The sequence below is a fragment of the Dendropsophus ebraccatus genome, chromosome 6, assembly GCF_027789765.1.
Source record: "Dendropsophus ebraccatus isolate aDenEbr1 chromosome 6, aDenEbr1.pat, whole genome shotgun sequence".
In the NCBI taxonomy this organism is placed as follows: domain Eukaryota; kingdom Metazoa; phylum Chordata; class Amphibia; order Anura; family Hylidae; genus Dendropsophus; species Dendropsophus ebraccatus.
This window is the reverse complement of record NC_091459.1, coordinates 67,362,100-67,389,012: the sequence shown is the minus strand read 5'-3', so window position 1 is coordinate 67,389,012 and position 26,913 is coordinate 67,362,100. Positions and strand designations below refer to the sequence as shown.

Genomic DNA, 26,913 nt, shown 5'->3' with positions numbered 1-26,913 from the left:
CACGGGGCGCCGACAGCTTGGGGGCGCTGGTGGCACCCCCAGGACGTCACTTATCAGCATGCACCGCCGGCCGTCAGCCCGCCCGCCCCATCACCTGGCCTAACCTCCCCTCGCAATCAGCTGCCCCCACTGCCGGAACACCCGCCGGACCGAAGCTCCGCCCCCTAGAACCGAAGCTCCGCCCCCTCGGACTGCGCTCCTCTCAGCCGAGCCGGGCGCTCATCACCTGGCCGGCGAATGCTGCCCCCTCACACATCTTCTTCCTCAAATGGGCGCAGTGACGTGATATTACTGCGCCTGGAGGAAGAGGATGTGTGCGGGGCGGCAGCGGCCTGCTTGCTCCTCGCAGGCTGGAGGAGAAGAGGAGACAGGGACCCAATCTATGTATAAAGGTGAGTATAAGGTTGTTTTTTTTTGTTTGTGTCTGTGTTTGGTAATTGGGGGGGGGGGGGGAGATTATTACCATTATTAATATGGGGCAGACCACAGGGGGGGGTGTTTATTAATATGAGGACAGCATGGGGGTGATTTTTACTATTGGGAGCAGAGCAGGGGGGGGCTTATTACTGGGGGGGGGGGCCCACAGGGGGGATTATTACTGTGGGGACAGAGCACAGGGGGATTATTACTGTGGGGACAGAGCACAGGGGGATTATTACTGGGGGGGGGCACAGGGGGGATTATTACTGTGGGGACAGAGCACAGGGGGGATTATTACTGAGGGGGGGTGGGCACAGGGGGATTATTACTGTGGGGACAGAGCACAGGGGGATTATTACTGTGGGGACAGAGCACAGGGGGTATTATTACTTTGGGGACAGAGCACAGGGGGTATTATTACTGGGGAGGGCACAGGGGGGATTATTACTGTGGGGACAGAGCACAGGGGGGATTATTACTGTGGGGACAGCACAGGGGGGATTATTACTATATGGAGGCACAGCAGGGGACATTACTACTATATGGAGGAAAAGCAGGTAGCAGAGGATGCTACATATAGGGGGGAAACCCACATAGCTACTGACTTTACTGCACATGACACAAAAAAGTAGAAGTTGTAAAAGTGCGGAGCCTAAAATGTTTGTCTGGCAGGTTCAGAAGAGACGAATTGTAGCTGCAAGAAATCATCATGGTGGTCTGGGCCAGATGGAGAGGAAAAGGAAAGTGACACCTAAGAAGAAGACGTCACCTGTGAGTCACTGAATGACTTTTTTTTGCCCCAAGTTGAAAAGGGTTGAATAACACTGCTCTATGCCATAATACACACACTGCTTCTTCCTAGTAACAAACCCCCCCAACATCACTTTGGGAAGGGGGGGGGCGCTTTTAGCAAGATTCGCCATGTAGTTCAAATTACCTAGAAATGGCCCTGTACCTATTAATCCCCTAAACTGGAACAATTATGTATGGATGCGTCTCATGGGTGTTTGCGGTGTAGCACAGCAGCTTACAATCTTATAAACTATTTACACAGTTCCCCAAACTACAAATAACAATAAACAAGACAAATGGCCGAGTATGCTGTGATCAGGGCCGGCCTTAGGGGTGTGCGCATCACTCCAGCAAACAGAAGGGGCGCGCTGGGCCAGCTGTTGTGCCGACCAGATACGCAGCAGATCTGCAGAAGATTTGATGGTGAAGACTTGATGCTGTGTTCAGTTATATAGATGTAATCTGCTGCGTATCTGCTGCGTATCTGCTGCGTATCGCAGCAGTAAATACGCTGCGTATATGGTGTTTGTGTTTATACCCTAAGGGTATAAACCCACACACCGTATATGCAGCAGATATGCAACAAATACGCAGCAGATTTGTTGGTACAGATTTGATGCTGTGTTCAGTTATTTAGATCTAATCTGCTGCGATTTTGCTGCGATTTTGCTGCGATTTTGCTGCGAGTTTGCTGCGTATCGCAGCAGTAAATACGCTGCATATACGGTGTGTGGGTTTATACCCTAAATCAGTGTTTCATTTAGAGCTTTCAGCTCCTTTCACAGTGCAGTGTGTAGTGATATAAACGGCTTTGTGAGGAAACAATGCAGCTGCCCATCACACTGTCTGCTAAACGTTCCTCTAAAGGTATGCTCTACCTAAATCAGTCCTCTGTGTCTATCAGTAATAGTACTGTACGTTCCTGGTCTCTTCCTCCCTGGTGTTTCCTGTTCCGGCCCCCACCTGAAGCAGAGCAGGATACTTTCATTTTGTGACTCCTGTGCAGCTTCATTTAGTTTCCTCCTCCTGCTGTCGGGACTTGGTGGAGGAGGGAGGATGATGACTGTAGCCTGCACAGCACTACAGCACATGGAGGCCTGGAAGCTGTCTGCAGAGATGCCTGTGCTCTGCCTGCCATCCTGATGACGATTATCTATATCCCTGAGGCCAGAAGTCCTGACCCTCTCTAAGGATGAAGAAGGTGAGGAGACTGCACCACAAAGATTAGACAGGTGTGTTTGTAATCAGCGTATGTCAGTGCATGGGTGTCTGTACTTAGTGCATGGGTGTCAATAGTCAGTGCATGGGTGTCAATAGTCAGTGCATGGGCGTCTGTAGTCAGTGTTTGGGTGTCTGTAGTCAGTGTATGGTAGTACATGGGGGTCTGTAGTCAGTGCATTGGTGTCTGTAGTCAGCGCATGGGTGTGTGTAGTAGGTGTATGGCACTGCATGGGTGTCTGTGATCAGTGCATGGTAGTAAAAGGGTGTCTAGTCAGTGTAAGTTGGTGTCTGTAGTCAGTGCATGGGTATCTGTACTCAATATATAGCAGTGAAAGGGTGTCTGTAGTCAGTGCATGGCAGTGAAAGGGTGTCTGTAGTCAGTGCATGGTAGTGAGAGTGTGTCTGTAGTGAGTTGGCATTGAGAGGGTGTCTGTAGTCAGTGTATAGCAGTGAGAGGGTGTCTGTAGTCAGTGCATGGTAGTGAGAGTGTGTCTGTAGTGAGTTGGCATTGAGAGGGTGTCTGTAGTCAGTGTATGGCAGTGAGAGGGTGTCTGTAGTCAGTGTATGGCAGTGAGAGGGTGTCTGTAGTCAGTGTATGGCGATGTTCACACTGAGTAAAAGTGGTAGAATTCCGTGCGGAGCCTCTGCCTCGGACTCTGCTCAGAATCCTGCTTTAGTGTGTCAGTGCGATGCCTTCGCTCCCCTCTCTGCTCTAATAGAGCAAATTATAAGCATGTCTGACATTGGCTCGTCACACTGTCAATCACTCTTGACATGGCAAACGCGCCTGCACGCATCACGTCTGTTATATCACCTGTCCGGAGGAAGGAAGAAGACCCCGTCGCTGGGGGGGGGGGGGGGGGGGTGCACCAAAAACAAATTTCGCACAGGGCGCCATCTACCCTAAGGCCGGCCCTGGCTGTGATGATCTTTACACAATATAATGAAGCCTGTGACAAACAATAGCCCTGACTAAACTATCTACAGGCCCAATATCTGTCCCAGAAAGTTTGGTGTGTACACTTACTAACCCGGGTCTCCTTTAGATAGATGGCTGATCGCGGTTTCCGAACGAGGGGGTCCCTCTTGCCAAAGTCCTGTAACAAAGATGGCGGTCGTTTCTCTCCACAACTGGATTTTACACAGCTCCTATGCTGTCTCAGCGAATCTCTTGACAAGACCTAGTCACAGACTAGTATAGCTGCTCTCCACAGCAGTTATGAGGTCATGGAAGAAGGATACTTCCATACCTCCCAAGTGTACCTCTTTTGGTGGGACAGTCCCTACTTTTGACCCACGTCCCTCTGTCCCTATTTGTTCCTTACATGTCCCTCTTTTTAACCTAGGAATTATATTTGCATTAATTAACTTTTTATGTTGCTCTAGAAAGTGTCTGGTTTCTTACTGTACAATAGACCCAAACCTGCATATTATTCCATCCTGTGGTGCTAGTTGGATCCTAAAAATTGTTATATTCACATGAATCATGTGACATTATGGACCCTTTAACAATGGTGCTTTGGATCCATTTGGGGACATCGATGCCACAACAAAACAATGAAGCCATTGTGCGTCCATGTCACCTATATGACAGTGGGTCACTACAAATGCAGACAGTAACTGAAACACAATTGTAATCCTGTCCGCAGTTGTGGGTCTGTAATTACAGACAAGGTTACTGATGTGTGACTGCGACCTAAGGATGCATCCACACATACAGGATCTGCTGCAGATATCGATATAACTAAATGCATCAATCTGCAGCAGATCCTGGATGTGTAACGGCACCCCTGAATGAAAAAAAAATGTCTGTAAAATTTTCCTACCACCAATGGCCGTCCAAACTGTTGGGAGGTATGTATTTCATGCATCAGGTCTTGGTCTGCATCTGCTATAGCCAGCTGCCTTATCAAAATGGCCCACTGTCAGGCTCATCACCCTTGACAACAGCACAGCCTTAACAACACAGGCTGTGTACTGCAACAGTGACATCTTGTGGCCAATTGTGTCAGTTTAAAATCATATATCATACATATTATTATATGCACCTACATCTCTCTGGTTGTTTTACCATCTCACATAAGCACATTGGGGGACATTTACAAAGCGTCCGCCCGAGGCGTACGCAATCATGATCCAAATCTACACCTGCTTAAAATCTAAACCAGTGAATCCTGCCAGGGAAAAGGCGGCGGGGCCTAATATATGACCGGTCTTCATAAATCCCCCCCCATTAACTCCACCCCGGTAAGTGATCTAATGACTCTTCCCTTCCTCACCAACCTGGCTTTATCCTTCCTGCAGCACCTTACTACCCTTACTTTGTCCCCACACCATACACTATCTATTTATTAACTCCTACCCTTGCTTACAGCCCCAGCTGACCCAGTTATGCCGAGCCTGAGCTAAGGCTGCACCCTCTCTGGTGGTTCATCAAAGCAGTCTAGTAGAACAACCAAAATTAAGTTAAGCAGGTTACCCTCAATCTATGAGCTTAATTGTCTCATATTGTAGATGAGGGGCTAAGTATTTAAATATTAAATCACATGTATTGGGTTCTAGTCAGGAACTAACAAACGCGGGGGATCTGCCGGTGGACATTCCATTACACCTTCATTCTGGTAATTATAGTGCTTGAAAAGCACTATATTGTAATCTGTATTCTTCTTCTTCTTCTTCTTCTTCTTCTTCTTCTTCTTCCGTTTCTTCTTCTTCTTCCAGCCATTTTTCTGCGCGTAATACAGCCCGAACCACTTTGCGCACACACTCTGTTCAAACTGCGTTTCGAAGCCCTCGGCGGTGTGAGGTGTGCTATCTATTTTTCGTTTAGATTTTTCGGATTTGTCATTTTTAAGAAATTTACGTTTAAAGACCCCAAATTTCCCATAGAAAATAATGGCCCATTGCAAATAATGGCCACACTCTAACCGCTAACAGCCAATCACAGCACATATGCAAATAGCTGAGATATAGCAGCCAATAGGAACTCTAAGGTCTCTTCAGGCAATGTATCACAACATTCACAGTCACATGTCAACTATTGGCCAATAGAAGATGTAATATATGGAAGGTCCTTAACGAGTAAGATTGTCATGGTAACCGAGCAATGATCTTTACCATTATAAGTACCCAGATCGCTCTTAAAGGGACCCAGGTCGCCCTTAAAGGAACGCAAGTTACTCTTAAAGGGACCCAAGTTGCTCCTAAAGGGACGGGAGCCATGTCGCTCTTAAAGGGACCCAAGTAGTTCTTAAAGGGATCCAAGTCGCTCATAAAGGGACGGGACCCAAGTTGCTCTTAAACAGACGGGACGCACGTCGCCCTTAAAGGAACCCAAGTTGCTCTTAAAGGGACCTGGGTCCCTTTAAGAGCGACCTGGGTCCCTTTAAGAGCGACCTTGTTCCCTTTAAGAGCGAAATGGGTCCATTTAAGAGCGAAATTGGTCCCTTTAAGAGCGACCTGGGTCCCTTTAAAAGCGACCTTGGTCCCTTTAAGAGCTACTTGGGTCCCTTTAAGAGCAAAATGGGTCCCTTTAAAAGCGACCTTGGTCCCTTTAAGAGCTACTTGGGTCCCTTTAAGAGCAAAATGGGTCCTTTTAAGAGCGACCTGAGTCCCTTTAAGAGCGACCTTGTTCCCTTTAAGAGCGAAATGGGTCCATTTAAGAGCAAAATTGGTCCCTTTAAGAGCGACCTGAGTCCCTTTAAAAGCGACCGTGGTCCCTTTAAGAGCTACTTGGGTCCCTTTAAGAGCAAAATGGGTCCTTTTAAGAGCGACCTGAGTCCCTTTAAGAGTGACCTGAGTCCCTTTAAGAGTGACCTGGGTCCCTTTAAGAGCGACCTGGGTCCCTTTAAGAGCGACCTGGGTCCCTTTAAGAGCGACCTGGGTCCCTTTAAGAGCGACCTGGGTCCCTTTAAGAGCGACCTGGGTCCCTTTAAGAGTGACCTGGGTCCCTTTAAGAGCGATCTGGGTCTCTTAAAGAGCGAAATAGGTCCCTTTCAGTGCGATCTGGGTCCCTTTAAGAGCGACCTGGGTCCCTTTAAGAGTGAAATTGGCCTCTTTAATAGCGACCTGGGTCCCGTTAAGAGTGAAATATGTCCCTTTAAGAGCAACCTGGGTCCCTTTACGAGCGACCTGGGTCCCTTTGATAGCGACCTGGGTCTCTTTAAGAACGATCTGGGTCCCTGTAAGAGCGAAATGGGTCCCTTTAAGGGCGACCTGGTCCCTTTAAGAGCAAAATATATCCCTTTAAGAGCGACCTGGGTCCCTTTTAGAGTGACCTGGGTCCCTTTAAGAGCAAAATGGGTCCCTTTAAGAGCGACCTGGGTCCCTTTAAGAGCGATCTGGGTCTCTTTAAGAGCTAAATGGGTCCCTTTAAAAGTGACCTGCATCCCTTTAAGAGCGAAATGGGGCCCTTTAAAAACGACCTTGGTCCCTTTAAGAGCGACCCGGGTCCCTCTAAGAGCGACCTGGGGCCCTTTAAGAGCGAAATATGTCCTTTTAAGAGCGACCTGGGTCCCTTTAAGAGCAACCTGGGGCTCTTTAAGAGCGAAATATGTACCTTTAAGAGCAAAATGGGTCCCTTTAAGTGCGTCCTGGGTCCCTTTAAGAGCGACCTGGGTCCCTTTAAGAGCAACCTGGGTCCCTTTAAGTGCGACCTTTGTCCCTTTAAGAGCGACCTGGGTCCCTTTGAGAGCAAAATAGGTCCCTTTAAGAGCGACCTGGGTCCCTTTAAGAGCGACCTGGGTCCCTTTAAGAGCAACCTGGGTCCCTTTACGAGCGACCTGGGTCCCTTTGATAGCGACCTGGGTCTCTTTAAGAACGATCTGGGTCCCTGTAAGAGCGAAATGGGTCCCTTTAAGGGCGACCTGGTCCCTTTAAGAGCAAAATATATCCCTTTAAGAGCGACCTGGGTCCCTTTTAGAGTGACCTGGGTCTCTTTAAGAGCTAAATGGGTCCCTTTAAAAGTGACCTGCATCCCTTTAAGAGCGAAATGGGGCCCTTTAAAAACGACCTTGGTCCCTTTAAGAGCGACCCGGGTCCCTCTAAGAGCGACCTGGGGCCCTTTAAGAGTGAAATATGTCCTTTTAAGAGCGACCTGGGTCCCTCTAAGAGCAACCTGGGGCTCTTTAAGAGCGAAATATGTACCTTTAAGAGCAAAATGGGTCCCTTTAAGTGCGACCTGGGTCCCTTTAAGAGCGACCTGGGTCCCTTTAAGAGCAACCTGGGTCCCTTTAAGTGCGACCTTTGTCCCTTTAAAAACGACCTGGGTCCCTTTGAGAGCAAAATAGGCCCCCTTAAGAGCGACCTGGGTCCCTTTAAGAGCGACCTGGGTCCCTTTGAGAGCAAAATAGGTCCCTTTAAGAGCGACCTGGGTCCCTTTAAGAGCGACCTGGGTCCCTTTAAGAGCGACCTGGGTCCCTTTAAGAGCGACCTGGGTCGCTTTAGGAGGGATCTAGATCCCTTTAAGAGCAACCTGGGTCCCTTTAAGAGCAACCTGGGTCCCTTTAAGAGGGACTTGGGTCCCTTTAAGAGTGCAATGGGTCCCTTTAAGAGCGACCTGGGTCCCTTTAAGAGCGAAATGGGTCCCTTTAAGAGCGAAATGGCTCCCTTTAAGAGCGGCCTGGGTCCCTTTAAGAGCGACCTGGGTTCCGTTAAGAGCGACTTGGGTCCCTTTAAGAGCGAAGGGACCCAAGTCGCTCTTAAAGCGACCCAGGTCGCTCCTAAAGGAACCCATGTCACTTTTAAAGGGACGGGAGCGAAGTTGCTCTTAAAGGGATGAGACCCAAGTCGCTCTTAAAGGGACGGCACCCAGGATGAAAGTTAAAAAGAAGTCACTGGTAAAGGGGCGCTCTTTTCAAGCACTGGAAATGCAAATCCAGTATACCCTTGTTACTTTGTTGGCACCTTGTACTTATCGCTGCCTGTACAACATATAGGTGTCTGTTCGTATATTTTCATTGGACAAAGCACCACTTTTACCTCCATTCATATCACACCCTATGTGGTCCAACTGCTTTACCCCCCGCTTGTATGTTCGTTGTAGTTTTGTTTTTAACATCTTTTCAGTTGTGATTCATTGCTCTTTTCCTGTTTCTTTCCTTTCATATGTGTTTTTTAACTAATAAAGATTTTGTTATATTGAGATAATTCTGAGGTTCAGTTGTTGTTTATTTATCGGTTTGTTAGTAGAACAACCAGCGTGGGCCAGGATCTATAAAGAGGTGAAGAACATGGTGTCCAGGTGCTACCTAGTGGGTGGATGCTATAACTCTGCACATAGGCACTGGTCCTTAGAGAGCCAACACAGAAGTGCAAGTCAGGTACAATAGTGAGGTGTAAGAGGTATGAGCACTTTCCAATAAAACCATGCCTCAGCATATCTCTGTCACAGGTTTATGCAATACAGGCGCCCTTATGCTGAGAATCAGGCTGGTATTAGTTGCAACTTGTAAATGTACATACACCTCAGGGTAGACTGCCACAGGTTAAACGGCACTAAGAACAGCTCGGATAAAAATCAGTAACTCGTAAGGGAAATAAACAGGACACATTACATTACAACAGTTACATGAACAATCTAACCCTTGTGGGTCAGAAGAGAGGGTTAACAGCACCACCCAGTCCTTCAGCCCAGCGATACCGGTCTTTTACAGTGGACCCATTCATCCCCCTCCCTTGGAGAAGAGAAGAAAAAGCATCTGTCGCCGTCCACAACTTGGATTCTAGCCAGATTTAGCATTCTGGCGAGGAGAGGCCGTGGCGGGGTGCCTGGTGGCAGTGGCCTAGTCGGGACTCTGTTGGCGCGTTCTACAGCATAGGCAGCAGAAAAATGAGCCTTAGGGAAAAAGTCTCTGAGCCACTTTTCCACAAACATGCCAGGATATGCCCCCTCCGAGTGCTCAGGCAAACCAATTATGCCTAAGACTATTTTTCAGGTCATAAAACCCATCCGATATTCAAATAACCAAAATATATCAATTGAATTAATCAGAAAAGTTTATTATTGAGAAATATCGCAAAAATCAATAAGAACTAAAGACAAAATTTAAATATAAAAACAAATAAAGACCTGGGAGGTGGGAGACCAAACATGAGGGGAGGTATATGTTTACAAAATAAAGTGCAAGTGCATATGTACAATACTCATGAATTTTCAGTATACAGCCTGGTTATATGCATATTATAAAGTGCAAGTGCTCAAACATGACCAAAAACACAAGCTGCATAGCTAAATCTGATAAAGTATAGGCAGGTGCACATAAACAACATTACCCAGGGATATCATTCCCAGCCCCTCAGGACTCCCACCTCACACTCCTCCAACGCCGTTTCGCTATTCGCTTCCTCAGGGAGGACTCCCTGAGGAAGCGAATAGCGAAACGGCGTTGGAGGAGTGTGAGGTGGGAGTCCTGAGGGGCTGGGAATGATATCCCTGGGTAATGTTGTTTATGTGCACCTGCCTATACTTTATCAGATTTAGCTATGCAGCTTGTGTTTTTGGTCATGTTTGAGCACTTGCACTTTATAATATGCATATAACCAGGCTGTATACTGAAAATTCATGAGTATTGTACATATGCACTTGCACTTTATTTTGTAAACATATACCTCCCCTCATGTTTGGTCTCCCACCTCCCAGGTCTTTATTTGTTTTTATATTTAAATTTTGTCTTTAGTTCTTATTGATTTTTGCGATATTTCTCAATAATAAACTTTTCTGATTAATTCAATTGATATATTTTGGTTATTTGAATATCGGATGGGTTTTATAGGTGTTTAGCTCTGTTTCAATTGCCATTCGGTAATCCCCTTTTTTCCCCCCCTTATCCTTGTTTTTCTTTGGGGTATAGGACGTATATTATAAGAATCCAGAATCTATAGGTGTTTTCTATTTTTCAGGTCATCTGCCTTTTCCTTCCATGCCTCAGAAGACTTCTTCAAAGCTGTTATGCTGCAGGCAATGGAGCTGTTCTATCCTCAATATCAGAAATGCGGTCCTCACCATGTCGGACCCTGTCCCTCAGATTTTGAAAGTCCTGCCTCAGAAGGCTAATATCTTTCCTCACCTTCTCTAACATACCTTAAGGGGTATGTTAAGGGGGCTTTGCAAGCTGTGATGGCAGTTAGAAGCTCCCTAAGTGTGAACCCTGCTACTCCCTCCTGCATCTCCTGCTTGATCTGGCATCGTGTGCTGCTGCTGCTGTGCTGCCGAGGTCTATGATGGCAGGAGCTGTGCTGTGCAGAGGACCCTGCGCCATCTTGGTTGCTCGTGCTGGCAAACACCTGCAGCTTTTCCGCTGCTGCAGGCTGTTTGGTGGGGCTCATAACAGCTCTCCGGGATGTGGAGTGGGATCTAAGTTGCTGTGGTAGGCCGGGTGAAGCTAGGATAAAGTGTGGTGCAACCGGTCACTTGCCAGATGGTACTGTGTGACACCACTACAGTGGTGGTTGGTCGGAGTATAGCTCAGCCAGATGTTGTACTGTCATGAAGCCAGTGCCAGGTGGGCACACAGGTATGGAGCAACACCTGCTTTTATTAAAGAGTGGCGAGCTATACCCCTTCCCCTGTGGTCGGTGACCTGTCGGGCTCTGAGAGGGTCACTTGGGTGCTTATCACGGTGGTCCGGAGTGGAGTTGTGACCCACCTGGACTATTGGCACTGCCACGCACAGATAGGGGAGATGACGCAAGAAAGGTGCAACTACTGTGTCGGTGTTTAAGCAATAATCACTGAGTCCTGTTACCATAAATAAACTCTTCTTTACTTTAGGAATACTTTGTACATTAGTATACAGTAGACAAGACTTGTGCTAAGAACTTGAGAAGTAGAATAGCCATGCTGGCTTGATTGCTTGCTGAGAAATAGAGTAAGTACAGAGAAGTAGAGAGGAGAATGTCACAAGAGTCCCAACCCAAGTACTAATGTGCTTTGCCAGAACTTTAGAAGTAGAACAAGTAGAATATTTGAGAGTAGAGCGAATACTTGTGCCCGTGTTTTGACCTTCGTCTTTGCACCACCTATTGCCCCCCAGTGTCTAGTGACCCGTCCTATGAGGGGGACACAAGCCCCAGACCTTGTTACCTGGGTGAGCAGAGTGGCCAAGGTTTCCCGGTTACACCCACTCTGCGAGATAGAGTATGTACGCTTCTAGCAACTTTGCTCTATCCGGATCAGTTCCTCTTGCTTCAGGATATTGTCCTGCACCTTTAGACTTGTTCTCTGCGTTGGCTGGGATGATCTCAGACTTTGTTCTCTCTGTGAGTGTTAAGCACTACATAGTGAGTAAAAGTGCTGCTTTCAAGAAAGGTGTGTCCGTGCTTCCCATGTGTGTCTGTCCACTATCACACTTCAGACTAGACTACACTGGACTGTCCTCTAACAGAGGATCTGGCATAAGCCAGGGCCCAACTTGACTGCTAAAGGGACCGTTCCTGCTTGTGTCCTCTGTGTACAGGAACCAGACTAAGACTGACAAAGTGTGTGACTACACTTCTTGTCTCCAACTTCCTACAGGGTACGTTATACCTGCTGTAAGTGGCGGAGAAGAGTGTGCAGATGAAGAAGGAGAATAGAGATAGGTGGAGAAGAGAAAATAGCTCTCATTGGTGCACAAATCACAAACAACAATAACCCCTTGAGTACTACAGATGTGCAATACATAGATACAAGACATACATACTAGCGACATCTAGTGGCAATACTTAGGTACTACTTCATTAACACTTTTACTAAGAGTACAGGCTTTTGTGAGAGGTGTATAAACTAGTAACACCCATTGTGGAACACCACAAAAGTTAGGAGACCGGTTAACACGGGCCACGCCCCCCTCCCTGCCGGATCTTTAGTGCCTCTAGCCTATCAAAAAAGTGTTCTTTTGCCAGTTATTTGTCATTTTAGTGTACCTGTCCCTTTGCCAAGTTTCCTGACTACTTTCTGCCTACCACCTGCTCTGACCTCTCTGCCTGTCCCTGATTACACACCTGTCTCACATTCCTGCTATACTCTTCACCTTGGCCACCTCTGCAAGCATATCTCGACAGAGGTAGTGACCTGAGGTTCATTTGCCGTGGCAAGTCCATCCTGCCTTGCAGTGGTCTCTGGGGGAAACCAGTGGCCCCTTAGACTCTGCTCCCTCAAGCAGCTTATACCATTGATTGTGCTGGCTGAATGGATCCTCTATCTCAGGTCATCACAACTAGGGATGAGCAAATCATATTTGTTTTGCTTCGAATGAAGCAAAACTGATTTGCACTCATATCCCTCAGGCTGCCAGCCCTGTGCAGAGGGATGATACTACCCGGAGACCGCCTGGATAATGCTTGGAAAACTAAAAGCAAAACAAATCTGCTTCACTCATCTCTAAGGGCTCGTTCCCACTGAGCAAAAGCAGCTGAATTTCTGCGCTGAATCAGCGCTGAAATTTCAGCCGTTAAAATAGGTGCAGAGCTAATTTCCATTGTGTTGAATGGAAATTCTGCTCTGCAGTTCACACAGTGGAATTTCCGCACTGAACTAATCCGCTTTCCGCCAGAAGAATGAACATGTTCATTCTTCCGCTAGCGGAAGCCTATACAAATCAATGGGGCTCTGATTTTCTGTTTCAGCGCGTATTCATCGCGGAATACAAGCGTAATACAAGCGGAAATTACTCGCTGAATCAGCGCGGAAATGGGGAAAAGGGGGGGGGAGGAGGATTCTAGTATATGTTCTGGTATAGTCTAGTTTACTCACCAAATACTCGCTGAATTTCAGCGCTGAATGCATGCGGATTCAGCGCGGATTCCTCGAGTATTCCGCGCTGAATTTGTCAAGAGCTGATTACGAGCTGAACACATTTTTCTAGCAGAATACGCAGGGATTCTGCTTACATTCTGCTTATATTCTGCTCGGAATTCAGCATCAGTTGATTTCAGGCGGAAATATTTCCTTGCGTAATCCGCTCCTTTTGCTCTGTGTGAACGTAGCCTAATGATAACACAATTTACATAATATAGTAAGCTTCCTGGACCATAGAGACCCCTATTACACAAAGGGGGAGATTTATCAAGACTTGTGTATGAGCACGCCAGTCTTAACCCCTTCGCGTCAGTAATCAGTATATATACATTCCTACTGCATATACCCCGTGCAGTAAGAATGTATATATACTTTCCTACACTGACGGGGCTTTGTGATGAGAGCGAGATCACTGCAGGGATAGCGATCCCACTCTCATCTGTGTTTGGGGCCGCAGGTAATGAGAGTCAGCTGCGATCCCGCAGCCGACTCTTATTAACCCCTTAAACGCCGCGATCTACAGCGATCACAGCGTTTAAGGTACTCAGAGACACATCAAGCATCTGTTACTGAGTGATCGGGACCCCCGCAGGCGAGCTGTGGGGGTCCCGATCGCATGTGCCAACAGGTGGGGGTAAGCTCCTTACCTCCTTCCTGACGGTTCGGCGATCCATGTATAGAGTCTGCTCTAAGGTAGGCTCTATACATAGATCGCCGATAACACTGATCTATGCTATGCTATGGCATAGCATAGATCAGTATATGCAATCTAATGATTGCATATATTACAGTGTTAAAAGTGTTTAAAAAAGTGTAATTAAAAGTATTAAAAACCCCTTATAAACCCCCTTCCAATAAAAGTTTAAAATACCCCCTTGCTCATTATAAGGCTATGTTCACACTGCGTATGAATCCGTCCGTAGTGCGAACCGCGAATAAACACACATAGTTTTAAGGTTGATGCGTTCGCTTTAAAGTATACGATATAGGCCCGCACAGTGCACACTACGAATGAGCTTACGGCCGGATCATATACGGCACCGTGAAAAATGAATAAGCTACAACGAACATAGTGTGAGCGCACACTAAATAAATAGAAAATGAAAAAATGGAGTGCGAGCTACTTCAGAAAAAATTTTAATGATAAACCAAAGAAAAAAGCCTGAAGAAAAAGAGGAATGCTCAGCACATCCGAAATAATACACAAAATATATTTTATTAAATAATTGCAGAAAAAAACACACAAAAAAAAAAAAAGCTGTATACAGCGATTAAAAACAACTACATAGAGGGAGACTTAGATACGTCAACCCTCAAACCAAGGTCCTCCACATGAATCAATCATGCTTAAAAGGTATAGCACCCCCCCCCCCCCCCCACTGATATCAAAATACAGATCTAAAATGCATACATAGGTAATGGTAAAAAGCCAATAACATATGAGGATGAAATATACATAAAATGACCAAACACATGCAGTATTGTACAAACCAAAGTAAAGTAATAGTGGAGGGATGAGAGTGACCCCGGTGCTACCCTGCCCAGGGTAGCACCGGGTAGCACCGGGGTCACTCTCATCCCTCCACTATTTCTTTACTTTGGTTTGTACAATACTGCATGTGTTTGGTCATTTTATGTATATTTCATCCTCATATGTTATTGGCTTTTTACCATTACCTATGTATGCATTTTAATAGATCTGTATTTTGATATCAGTGGGGGGGTGCTATACCTTTTAAGCATGATTGATTCATGTGGAGGACCTTGGTTTGAGGGTTGACGTATCTAGGTCTCCCTCTATGTAGTTGTTTTTAATCGCTGTATACAGCTTTTTTCTTTTTTGTGTGTTTTTTTCTGCAATTATTTAATAAAATATATTTTGTGTATTATTTCGGATGTGCTGAGCATTCTTCTTTTTCTTCAGGCTTTTTTCTTTGGTTTATCGTGAAAAATGAACAAGACCATTGTTTGAGGACGGAAATGTTGAAAGTCACGGCCGTGGATTTCCATGCGGTCCCGTACTTATTTCTGCCAAATTGAACTTGATTTTTCAATCCAAAAGGTTCTGTGTGGTTTATTGGGCTGGGCGAAGATTTCCAAGTAAATGACCTGCCTCAGATCGCTTCGAAACAAGCTAGGGAAGCATAACTGTACTGCGGGCGTATGTTCGCGGTGCGTACGCATCCGGCCACATGTTGATTTTTTGCACGCCCGTAGTTTCAGCCACACATGTACGGCAGCGTAAGACCTGCGTACGGATTCGTACGCAGTGTGAACATAGCCTAAAAATCTAAATCTAAATAAATAAATATATTACATATCGTAGCGTGTGGAATTGTCCGATCTATTAAAATATAACAATATTGTTCCCGCACAGTGAACGGCGTAAACGGAAATGAAAAAACACACCAGGATTGCTGACTTTATTAAATTATATATCACAAAAAAATTCATAAAGAGCAATCAAAATTTTTCTGCTACACCAATATGATAATAATAACTAGAGATCATGTCGCAAAAAATTACACCCCAACCAGCCCTGTAGATGGGAAAAATAAAAGCTCTATGCCTCTTAGAAGGCGGGGAGGAACATTGCATTAATTTGACCCTGACTTTTGTGCATCAAAGGGCTCTGTCTTGAAAGGGTTAAATAAAGCCCCGGCCCCAGTTTGCCGGACAGATTTGCTATAAGGCGCATGCCTCTCAGTAAATCCGCCCGGTAAGCAGGCCTTTTTTATTTGAGGCATATGCCAGGGGCGCATTTTCATAAATTTCCCTCAAAGTCCCATACACAATTGTTGAGGACAGTGTGACCCTGATGAAAAGTTGCTATTGAGCTTTGTCTAAAATTTTGCGCCTTTTTTCTTTTTTTTGCAAGGACCAGGCATAACTAAATTATTTTTTTCTATGTTTTTAAATACATATAGGGTGGACTTGATCAACATTGGCCTATCCATATGTTGGTGTAAAGTAAAACCCTCCCTTACCAATGGTGGATTTATTTAAATAGGGCAGGCCTCTTAATAAATCTCATGCATGTGAGGCTACCATGCTACAGCCTGAGAAATCTATACAAACTCTGAGCCGGCATAGTTTTCAACCACAATTAACGCCTGAAATTGTAATAAATTCGACATGGTGTAGATTGTCCAAAAGTCGCAACGCTACACTGCACAGAAATGATTACTAAATCTGTCAGATGCAACCTAATAAATTCCCCCAGATTAAACACGATTTTGTGTAATTCACAAATAGTAAGAAATAACAGCTAGTAAATTGATTGAAACTTACTGCTCCATTGTCTTTGAAGGCACATCTTTGCCAATGTATGCCACTTTTTACTTCACACACACTTTCCTGCATTTCAAAACTGATGAAAACTTGTACTCCAGTACTGCCAGTTTCTTCCTGAATTGAAAAAAAATGGAAGGCAGCAAACTTAGACCCAATAGTTGCCAAAACACACTGGGGCAGATTTACTGAAACAGTCTCATATTTATACAGTTCCCAAGGGGTACTGTGGTGCTAAACATTTACTCACAAAATAACACACATTACAAAGTTATACAAATTTGTAATGTGTGTTATGTATGTGAATGACCCCCTTCCCCGTGTTCCCCCCACCCACACTAGACCCGGAAGTGTGGTGCATTATACTTACGGCATTCGTGTCGACCCCCGACCGACATCTTGTGACAATAACGTTGTGTTCGGGAGGCTGGCCGGACCGCTCCAGCCGTCCCTCATGCCAGCCCTTCTCTGGCCCGTCATCAGCTGTGCTCAGCCAATCGCTGCTAAGCAGCTGATGACGCGCCAGAGCGGGGCCGGCATGAGGGACGGCTGAAGCGGTCCGGCCAGCCTCCCGAAGACGACAACACGAATGCGGTAAGTATAATGCACCACACTTCCGGGTCTTGCGTGGTTGGGGGGGAACACGGGGAAGGGGGCCATTCACATACATAACACATGTTATAAAGTTGTATAACTTTGTAATGTGTGTTATTTTGTAAGTAAATGATTAGCGCCGCACTACCCCTTTAACCTTAGACCAGACAGTTTAAAAACGGCTCCTGATTTATCACAGTGGCTCAGGCTGTTTGATAAATGTGGTGTACACCCAGCAAAATAAAGCAAAGGCACAGGGTGTAAAATATAGACTGATATAAACTGCCTACAGCAACCAATCACAGCTCCTCTGTCATTTTACCAAAGCTGAAACCTGAGGTGTGATTGGTTGCTATCAGCAGTTTACACCAGTTTATATTTTATACCCTTTGATAAAACACATATTTTCAATATAATAATGACCTTTATTGAAATCAAGGGGAATTGGAAAGCAGTGCACATACAATAGTGTCAGTAATTGATTATGACCGTCAAATTAATGAACATGCTCGTTATTTATGACCTGCTTAATAAGAAAAAAAAAACGACTGTTTTTAATTCCACATAATCTAGTCTAAGGTTAGATTATCCATTAGCTTCCTTTACTCTCAAATTTTGGTGATATTTTCGGCACACAAAAGCAGGGATGGGGAACCTGTGGCCTACCAGCTGTTGCGAAACTAAACTTTTCATTATGCCTGATAGGAACCCGTACGAACCGTACGAACCCGAAACTCTCGGTAATGATTCCCGCTGTCTGCCCGCTCCGTGGAGAGGGTGGATACAGCGGGAGGACCACCTGGAAAACTGGGATACAGCCATAGCCTTAGGCTGTATCCCAGTTTTCCAGGCGGTCCTCCCGCTGTATCCACCCGCTCCACGGAGCGAGCAGACAGCGGGAATCTGATGCTGAGCGTTCGGGTTCATACGAACCCGAACCTCGGCAGTTTCGGACCATCCCTAATGCCTGGACAGCCAAAGATTAATAGGAACTGTAGTTTTGCAACTGCTGGAGGGTTGTAGATTTCCCATCCATGCACAAAACCATGCCTCCTTCTTACTACCCATGTGTATTGCACAATAGGCTATGTCTCCTTGTTGAGCAAGGTGCAAAGTGTCTTAAAAATAGGTGGTACACGGTATGTATGCCTTTAGGTGGTGCCATAGGTATGTATGCCTTTAGGTGGTGCCATAGGTATGTAGACCTTTAGGTGGTGCCATAGGTATGTATACCTTTTTTGGCATAAAGTATTACAGAAATCTGGTGCATTTCCAATAGCAAGTTGGCCTGCTGTGCTTACAGGAATTCCCTAATATCATATATTAGCTGAGCTCCTCGGATCTTCTAGGCCTGTTGGACATGTAGATGGGACTTCCATCTTTCCAACCTCTATCTTATATCTAATTATAAATTTCTCTCTCTCCAGATCCAACTTTGGAACAGTCTCAAACGTTATCCAAAACCAAGATCAAAATAATACAAAAAGTAAGACTCTCCACAAGGATAGCACAGTGACATATTTCTGATTAGTCCTGTTGTGCATAAAACCATGAAATATGGCGTATCTAAATCATACCTGCTTTTTACTTGTTATGCATTGTCTGTGATTGTAGCGGGGGAATAGCTTTCAGGAGTGTGGAGGTAGCAGATACAAGCCCAAAGGCTTGCCATCTGGGACAGGGACATGTAAGTGGAAGTGGGGAGCTTGTTGGAGGTTTTGCATTAGGCCCAGGAGCCTCATGTTACACCTATGAAATGTTTTAATATATGAATATTGAGGTTGATGCATGATATAAATGACTATATATATAGTTCTGTTACACCAGTAAATATTGCTAAACAAGACTAATAATCCTTGCAGATTTTTACGAATAAAACACACACGTAGGCTTTGTGACACACATAGAAATTTATCTAATATTTGTACAACATGTGAACCGCCCGACCACAGATGCACGTATGGCTATGACTGCAATGTTTGTGTTATGTACAATGATATGCTTTTTATTATAATAAAGTGATTTCTATGGACTTCATGCAATTTTCACTCTTCAACAAGTATGAAAGCTCATTACATTTTAAGTGATTGGCTCATTTACCTTTTGTTTTTTGTATCATTGTGTCACCTCATTTGCTGTTTATGTCACAAGAAGAGGCCCTTTACTCTTCTTGTTTGAATTGTTGATTACTTTGATATTGTGTAATGTCTAATTTCATCTGTCCGTTCTCGATTGCAAAGGTTTGTGCAATATGTTGGTGCTATATAAAGATTGTTATTATTGTTACTTTGATAATCTTGTGGCAACGGTGCCCAATAAGAAGTGTGATATATAAGGCAGCCAGTGAACCGCTCTTCAATATGTGATGGAAAACAGTTCGACAATGGCAAAATGAAGACATCTAAATGACCAGGTCAGGGCATTTCCAAAATTGCAGGTCTTATGTGAGTGCATTGGTTAATACTTAAATGGTCTGAGGGTCGACCAGTATGCTGCCAACAGGGTCATGGGCACCAAAGGCATACCAATTTATATGGGCAGTGTAGGTGAACTCATCTGCCCTGATCCCACAAAAGAGCTACTGTCAATGCAGAATGTAAATTTCAGCTTGCTGCATAATGAACTGTGTAACCCCTGATTAGTCAGACTGACCATGCTGACCCCTGTCCACACTGAAAGTGGCTACAATAGGCAAGTAAGCATCAGAACTGGGTCATGGAGATATCTCTATTATGTTTATGGTCTTGGCTGTCCTCCAGGTATTCCTTCTGATCTCCTAATCTCCTTATTATTGTTTATAATATATAGTGCATTAGAGCCAGTGGTATATAAAAATCATTGAACTAACTATTTGCTGAAAATCTATACACATGGGGAAGCATGAATTCCACATGGGTTTTTACCTTGCTACATAGTGGGCCCCCATAACACCCTTTCCAGAAAGCATCTTTATTAGTATTTCATAAATGTCATCTCTTACCTTTTTTGAGGCCTCTGTGATTCTGTACAGTGCAAATTGGTTCCCTTCTTCTTTTGCATTATTCAACGACTGCAGCACCTTATTTGCTGCATCAAAAACTGTCTGGTCATCACAGTCTACTTTGTCCGCACCAACCTGGTTAGCTGAACCTAGAAAATAGAACGAGAAGAGGAGCGCAAAAAGAAAGAGACTCATTTTAGCTACTGATCACCTTGACTAATAGATATTGCTTAGGAGACTGTGGACAGGTGAATTCTTGGCAATTGTCAAGAGGGACAGAAGGCAAACAAAACATTCCCTAGTCAGAGAATGGTCAACAAACTCTGATGACAGATGTTGCCCAATCCACAAAATGCAAACTCCAGTATAGGTCTAAACAAACAGTTCTGTGAGTGGGCTGTGCAGTGCGTGAAGGTCGTTCAGATGACGTAAGAGTACTTAGTGCATTAAAGTATCACTGTCATTATAACTTTCAAAATCTAAATCAACAGTAAATGTGAAATAAAGTGTAAAATAAAGTTTGCAATATACATTTATTATTTATTTATTAATTAATTAATTTATTTTTTGTTATCATGCTGTATAACAAAGCTATTCTTACCAGGAATCCAAGTTCAGTTTCCTGAAGGCAGATTTTTAGTCTTGTGCTGATTCGAAAAAAAGACTAAACACATGAAGTCCCGGCCAGTACAGAGAGTGACAGCTCAATGTGTCCATCAATCAAATGATTGCCCTTCCCTGTAAGCGCTCAGGTGGCCTGGGACTTCCTGTGTTTAGACTCTGAAAATTTTTTTTGTCAGAACACAGAAAATGCAGTTTTTTTCCATGATAACTAAAAAAAAATGTAAATAGCAAAATTGCTTTATTTCAAAACCAGCTGGTGATCTAGAAAGTTATATCGACAGGTACACCTTAAAGGACAACTCCCGCGGGACCCCAAAAAAAAACAAAACACAGACACACACAGACACCATACTCACCATCTCTCCGGTGACGATCGCCACTCGATTCGCCCGCCGTCCGCCTCTCCGTCGCCGCCGTCCGCCATCCAGCGATGTCTCCAACTTCCGGGTCCAGGGGATGGAAAAGGCTGCCAGTGCGCTTGCGCACCGGCAGCCTTTTCATTGGCTGGAGCGCATCACATGGCTTCCAGCAAGCTCAGCCAATCAGGGCTGAGCAAGCTGGAAGCCATGTGATGCGCTCCAGCCAATGAAAAGGCTGCTGGTGCGCATGCGCACCAGCAGCCTTTTCATCCCCATTCACTTTGCATGAAGACGCCGAGGAGTTATATAACTTTGTAATGTGTGTTAAATGAGCAAAAAAAATTTTTTGTGGGAGTTGTCCTTTAAGTTGGGCAGTATTACTACCAATACTGATTAAGGTTACAAACCCACTTGCCGGATCTGCAGCGAGTCTCCTTGCTGCGTTTTTGCAGGGAGACTCGCTGCAGATCCCGGCCCTATACTTTCAATAGCAGAGAAACTCGCAGCAGGGATGTACATCCCTGCTGCGATTTTATCTGCAGCCCGCCCCATTAACCCCCCGGCCGCCGGACAATATACATTACCCGGTCCCCGTTCCTGCTTGCTTCAGGGCTCCCGGTGTCTTCACGGCCCGCCCGGCCAATCAGTACGCTGCGGCGGGGCATCGCACTGATTGGCCGGGCGGAACGTGCCGGGAGCCGCTGAAGCAAGCAGGAGCCGGGATCAGGTAATGTATATCCTGCCCGCCCCCCTGCAGCCCTGATCGCCCCCAGCCCCTGGCCGCACGATCGCCCCCAGCCCCGCAGCCCCCGGCCGCACGATCGCCCCCAGCCCCCGGCCGCACGATCGCCCCCGGCCGCACGATCGCCCCCTGCCCCGCAGCCCCCGGCCGCACGATCGCCTGCAGCCCCGCAGCCCCCGGCCGCATGATCGCCCATGGGGCTGGGGGCGATCGTGCGGCCGGGGCTGCGGGGCTGGGGGCGATCGTGCGGCCGGGGGCTGCGGGGCTGGGGGCGATCGTGCGGCCGGGTGCTGCGGGGCTGGGGGCGATCGTGTGGCCGGGGGCTGGGGGCGATCGTGTGGCCGGGGGCTGGGGGCGATCGTGCGGCCGGGGGCGAGTTTCTCTGCTATTGAAAGTATAGGGCCGGGATCTGCAGCGAGTCTCCCTGCAAAAACGCAGCAAGGAGACTCGCTGCAGATCCGGCAAGTGGGTTTGTAACCTTAATATATATGACTCATATAAAGTATACAAAAGTTCTAGATTTACTCCTACCCACAGGTTGTATGTGGAAATACTGTTGAAACACACTTGAAAGCAGACTTCTATTAACTTGGACAAAAAGCTCTTTGAGAGCATGAACCATCTACAATAATACAGGTGTAATGGCAGTTGATAGGGAAGTGCAGCTTTACTCTAACCCACTTTCCTGTTCCTACCCACTCACTGTATCCACCTAAGTCATGGCCCCCAACTGAGTGACGGTCCCTTTCTATCTAAGTGCACAGAAGACAGAGGGGTAGTCAGCAAGCCTGGTCAGAACCTAATGTCAGGGAAAAATTCTGAATTATTTCAGTGTCAGATGCCAGAACAAGGTCAGAATCAGAACAGAACCTATGGCCAGCAGCTGCCTGTTTAGATCTGGCGGCATCATACAATTCTAGACAACAGCACTAAGGCCGATTGGCTTGGTGTTCCCTGATAGGGTAACCAGCCCTGCTGAAAATGTTTTTTGCAAACAAGGATCCCTGAGGAAGGCATTAGGAACGCTGAAACGCGTTTGAGGAACTTTGGTCCTTACTACACCCTGTAACACACTCTGTGACGTCACACTGAACTTGTACCGGAACACCGCTAGCTGGTTGAAGTTGCGCTACTGGCCGGGGCGTACTCTCAGCGTGAATTAAAACTACTTGTTGGAACCCGAATCTAGAGGACTGAAATATCTCACCATCAAGAAGAACACCTTTACAAAAAATTTTCGTGAGTAACCTACCATTTATGAGTTCTTTTTAGTAGCGCTTGATGCAATTTTATCTACTTTGCAAAAACTGAAGTTGAATCTAAGATAACAATGTTCAATATGGCCGAATATTGGTGACATAGCCTAGCAGGCTTCCTTCTTCCTTCTCCTTGTGCTTTGCTGGTGCTATCATGGACTCCCAGGCTTCCTCCAAGATTGAATTCATGGAGCAGACTGCTTCTACAACTGATGTAAGTGCAGAAAATATACATTGCTCAAAGCAATAAAGGGAACACTCAAATACCACATCCTAGGTCTGAATGAAGGAAATATTCTCATTAAATACTTTGTTCTGTATAAAGTGGAATGTGCTGACAACAAAATTACACACACATCATCAATGGAAATCACATTTATTAAGCAATGGAGGCCAGGACTAAAGTGGAAAAATACACTACAGGCTGATCCAACTTTGGTGTCATAAATGGTCCCTTAAAACAAGTCAAAATGAGGCTCAGTATTGTGTGTGGCCTCCACGTGCCTGTATGACCTCCCTACAATGCCCGGGTAATCTCCTGATGAGGTTGCAGATGGTCTCCTGAGGTATTTCCTCTCAGACCTGGACTAAAGCATCCACCAACTCCTGGACAGTCTGTGCTGCAACGTGACGTGGGTGGATGGAGCGAGACATGATGTCCCAGATGTGCTCAATCAGATTCATATCTGGGAAACGGGCGGGCCAGTGCATTGCTTCAATGCATTAATCTTCAGGAACTTTTGACACACTCCAGTCACATGAGGTCTAGCATTGTCCTGCATTAGGACTAACCCAGGGCCAACCGCACCAGCATACGGTCTCACAAGGGGTCTGAGGATCTCATCTTGGTACCTAATGGCAGTCAGGCTACCTCTGGCGAGCACATGGAGGGCTGTGTGGCCCTCCAAAGAAACGCCACCCCACACCATTACTGACCCATGGCCAAACCGGTCATACTGAAGGATGTTGCAGGCAGCAGATTGCTCTCCACGCCATCTCCAGACTCTGTCACATCTGTCACATGTGCTCTGTGTGAACCAGTTGCGAATTTGCCAATCCTTGTGCTCTCTGGCAAATGCCAAGCGTCAGTGCACAGTGTTGGGCTGTAAGCACTACCCCCATCTGTGGACGTTGGGCCCTCATACCATCCTCATGGAGTTGGTTTCTAAGCATTTTTGTAGACACCTCTTGCACAAAGGCAAAGGTAGTGGTCCTGCTACTGGGTTGTGCTCCCTATGGCGTCCTCCACGTCTCTTGGTGTACTGGTCTGTCTCCTGGTAGTGCCTCCAGCCTCTGGACACTACGCTGAAAGACACAGCAAACCTTTTTGCCACAGCTTGCATTAATGTGCCATCCTCGATAAGCTGCACTACCTAAGCCACTCTTGTGGGTTGTAAAGTCCGTCTCATGCTACCACGAGCGTGAAAGTACCACCAACATTCAAAAGTGACCAAAACATCAGCCAGAAAGCCTAGGAACTGAGAAGGGTTCTGTGGTCCTCACCTGCAGAACCACTCCTTTTGGGAGTAAATTCGGCGGAATCCCGCCTGCCTCAGTGTCAAACGGAGACTCTATGGGAGTGACACTGCAGCCGGTGGGATTCCGTGGTGGAGCTCCCTGCTGTGGAATCCCATCTGCCTCTGCATCCTGTGGTGTCTGTATGAAAGGGCATGCGCGCCTCCGCTTCCTCCCCTCTCCACTCAAAGAATTAACATGTCAATTCTTTGAGCGGAGGCGTGCAAGCTCTCCCATAGAGTTTCCATTTCACACTGAAGCAGGTGGGATTCCGCAGAGGAGAGCTCCAAGGGTGTGTCTATCTAATAATGAACAGCTTATGGAAGAGGAGTCTTCTACCTCACAAACTATTAATACTAAATATTTTTTCATGGCTGAGGATACAGATACTTTGTTAAAAGCTGTCAGAAATGTGATGGGATTAAAGGAAGAAGAAATTCCAAAATATTTCCAAGATACTATGTTTGGTGGTCTCAAACCAAAGCAAAAAAGTGTTTTTCCATTCATGAAAATATAAAAAAGTATGATATTGGATGAATGGAAAGAACCAGAAAGATAATTAGCGGTTCCAAGGGAAATCAAAAATATACTTCTGTTTGATGACAAAGAGACTGCGTTATGGGATGAAATTCCAAAAGGAGATGTGCAGGTGGAGTATGTAGTGAAAAAAACTGCCCTACCCTTCGATGATGCATCACAGTTACGTGATCCAATGGACCGCAACATGGATGGTCTATTACTTAAAACTTAGCAACTGGATTTTTAGCAGATGCATCTGCTGAAAGTGTTAAAATGGCGGCGAGATCTGCGGTAGTCTGTAATACTTCCAGGAGAGCTTTTTGGCTAAAAATGTGGGAGGGAGATACCACCTCCATGACAAAATAATCGCTCCATGGAATAGGCCCCTAAGTCAGTAAAAAATAGAATTTACTTCCCTTCCTCCAAAAAGATTCTTGATCTCAAGGCAACCATCTCTCCTTTTACAGGAAAAAATGTGGCAGGGAGTAGAGAACTTAATCCAACTAGGAGAAGTTGTGCAGGTTCCGGAGGTACAAAAAAAGCGGGGACACTATTCCTCCCTTTTTCTAGTATCAAAACCAAATGGAACATTCATAACTATAATATACCTAAAGTATCTCAACAAATATATTGTTTACAAGAATTTTTCCTGACTCTCTTAGTGAGAAATTACATCCAATGGTGAACGAAGCAATCCAACTTAAACAAGGAAATACAATGGGTGTAAGGTCCAGTTTCTATAGTAACAACGGACGCCAGCTTATGGGGCTGGAGGGCTCATGTTTAAACTATGTTCCTACAGGATCAGTGGAGCCTCACCTCGTGACAAAAACACACGTGAGTGCGCTGGGGCCTCCCGCTGAGGGTAGTAGTAGGTGGTAGTACTGGGTAGGACCAGTGTAGCCAGTTGCCAGATGTTAGGTCACGGTATTGGCACAAGGGGAGCTGACTAACCCACTGGATCCTGACCATGCGGGGCCCGAGCAATTCTTCGTTGCTCCTAGTCAAGGCACCAATAACTAGACCAATGCCAGGGTTCAGAAACAACGGTAGTTGCGTGTTTATAATAACGGTGGTAGTCAATAGCAACAGTCTCTCTGGATGCAACCAGGATTAAGGCAAACTTGAATACAACAGAGGAATGGGTGATGCTGCAATAGGCCGTGATTATAGCGTTACTTGGAACAAGAGGAAACGGAATGATGGGGGTAGTAGTGCCAGAGAATGATACTAGGCGGAATGGATTGAACTGAATACTTGCTGTTGATGAGAATAGATGATGAGAGGAGTAGTGACTGAGGAACGACACCCAGATCTTGGTTGGATATGAGAATCTTGAGAATGAGGAAGGTCCCGACTGGACCGGGGTACTTGTAGACGGCACTGGAGGGGGTACCACAGGATTGAGGCCTTGTACCACAGGAGCAGCAGAGCACACGTCCTTCTCCTCTGAAGGTGGAGAGAAGGTCCTTCTTGTGGACAGGAAGTGACCAAACTAACCCCCAGCCAAAGCTCGACGGCTATTGGGGTTACTATGGCAGCCAGGGAAAAGTCACGTGACACCAAGCCCATTGCATCATTACACCATTGAACACCAGTAAATGAATGTGCATAAGAAAATAAATGAAATATCAGACCTGAACACTGAGGGGAATGACATAACATAAAACAGTTTGCAGTGGGACCACTTTTCCAGAGAAGGAATAATCAGGAAACATGCAAATAAGAATAAATACTCTGTTCTGGGACACTGTATGAGGATATACTGTACTCAGACATGTCTTTATGGTGGTCTTCATAAAAACGTGGGGGGTAACCAGGCA

General features: G+C 45.8%; 1 protein-coding gene across 1 annotated transcript in view; it reads right to left on the bottom strand.

Moving 5' to 3' along the window:
- The window catches only part of LOC138795689 (T-kininogen 2-like), a 69,822-nt gene extending 49,502 nt beyond the window's left edge, over positions 1-20,320 (bottom strand). Inside the window, exons 1-2 of the mRNA XM_069975102.1 lie at positions 20,076-20,320; positions 16,502-16,618 (exon numbers count right to left, since the gene is read on the bottom strand). Coding sequence (XP_069831203.1) covers positions 16,502-16,618; positions 20,076-20,270 — 312 coding nt within the window. The 5' untranslated portion in view covers positions 20,271-20,320. The remainder of the gene's footprint in view (positions 1-16,501; positions 16,619-20,075) is intronic.
- Positions 20,321-26,913: the final 6,593 nt, after the last annotated feature.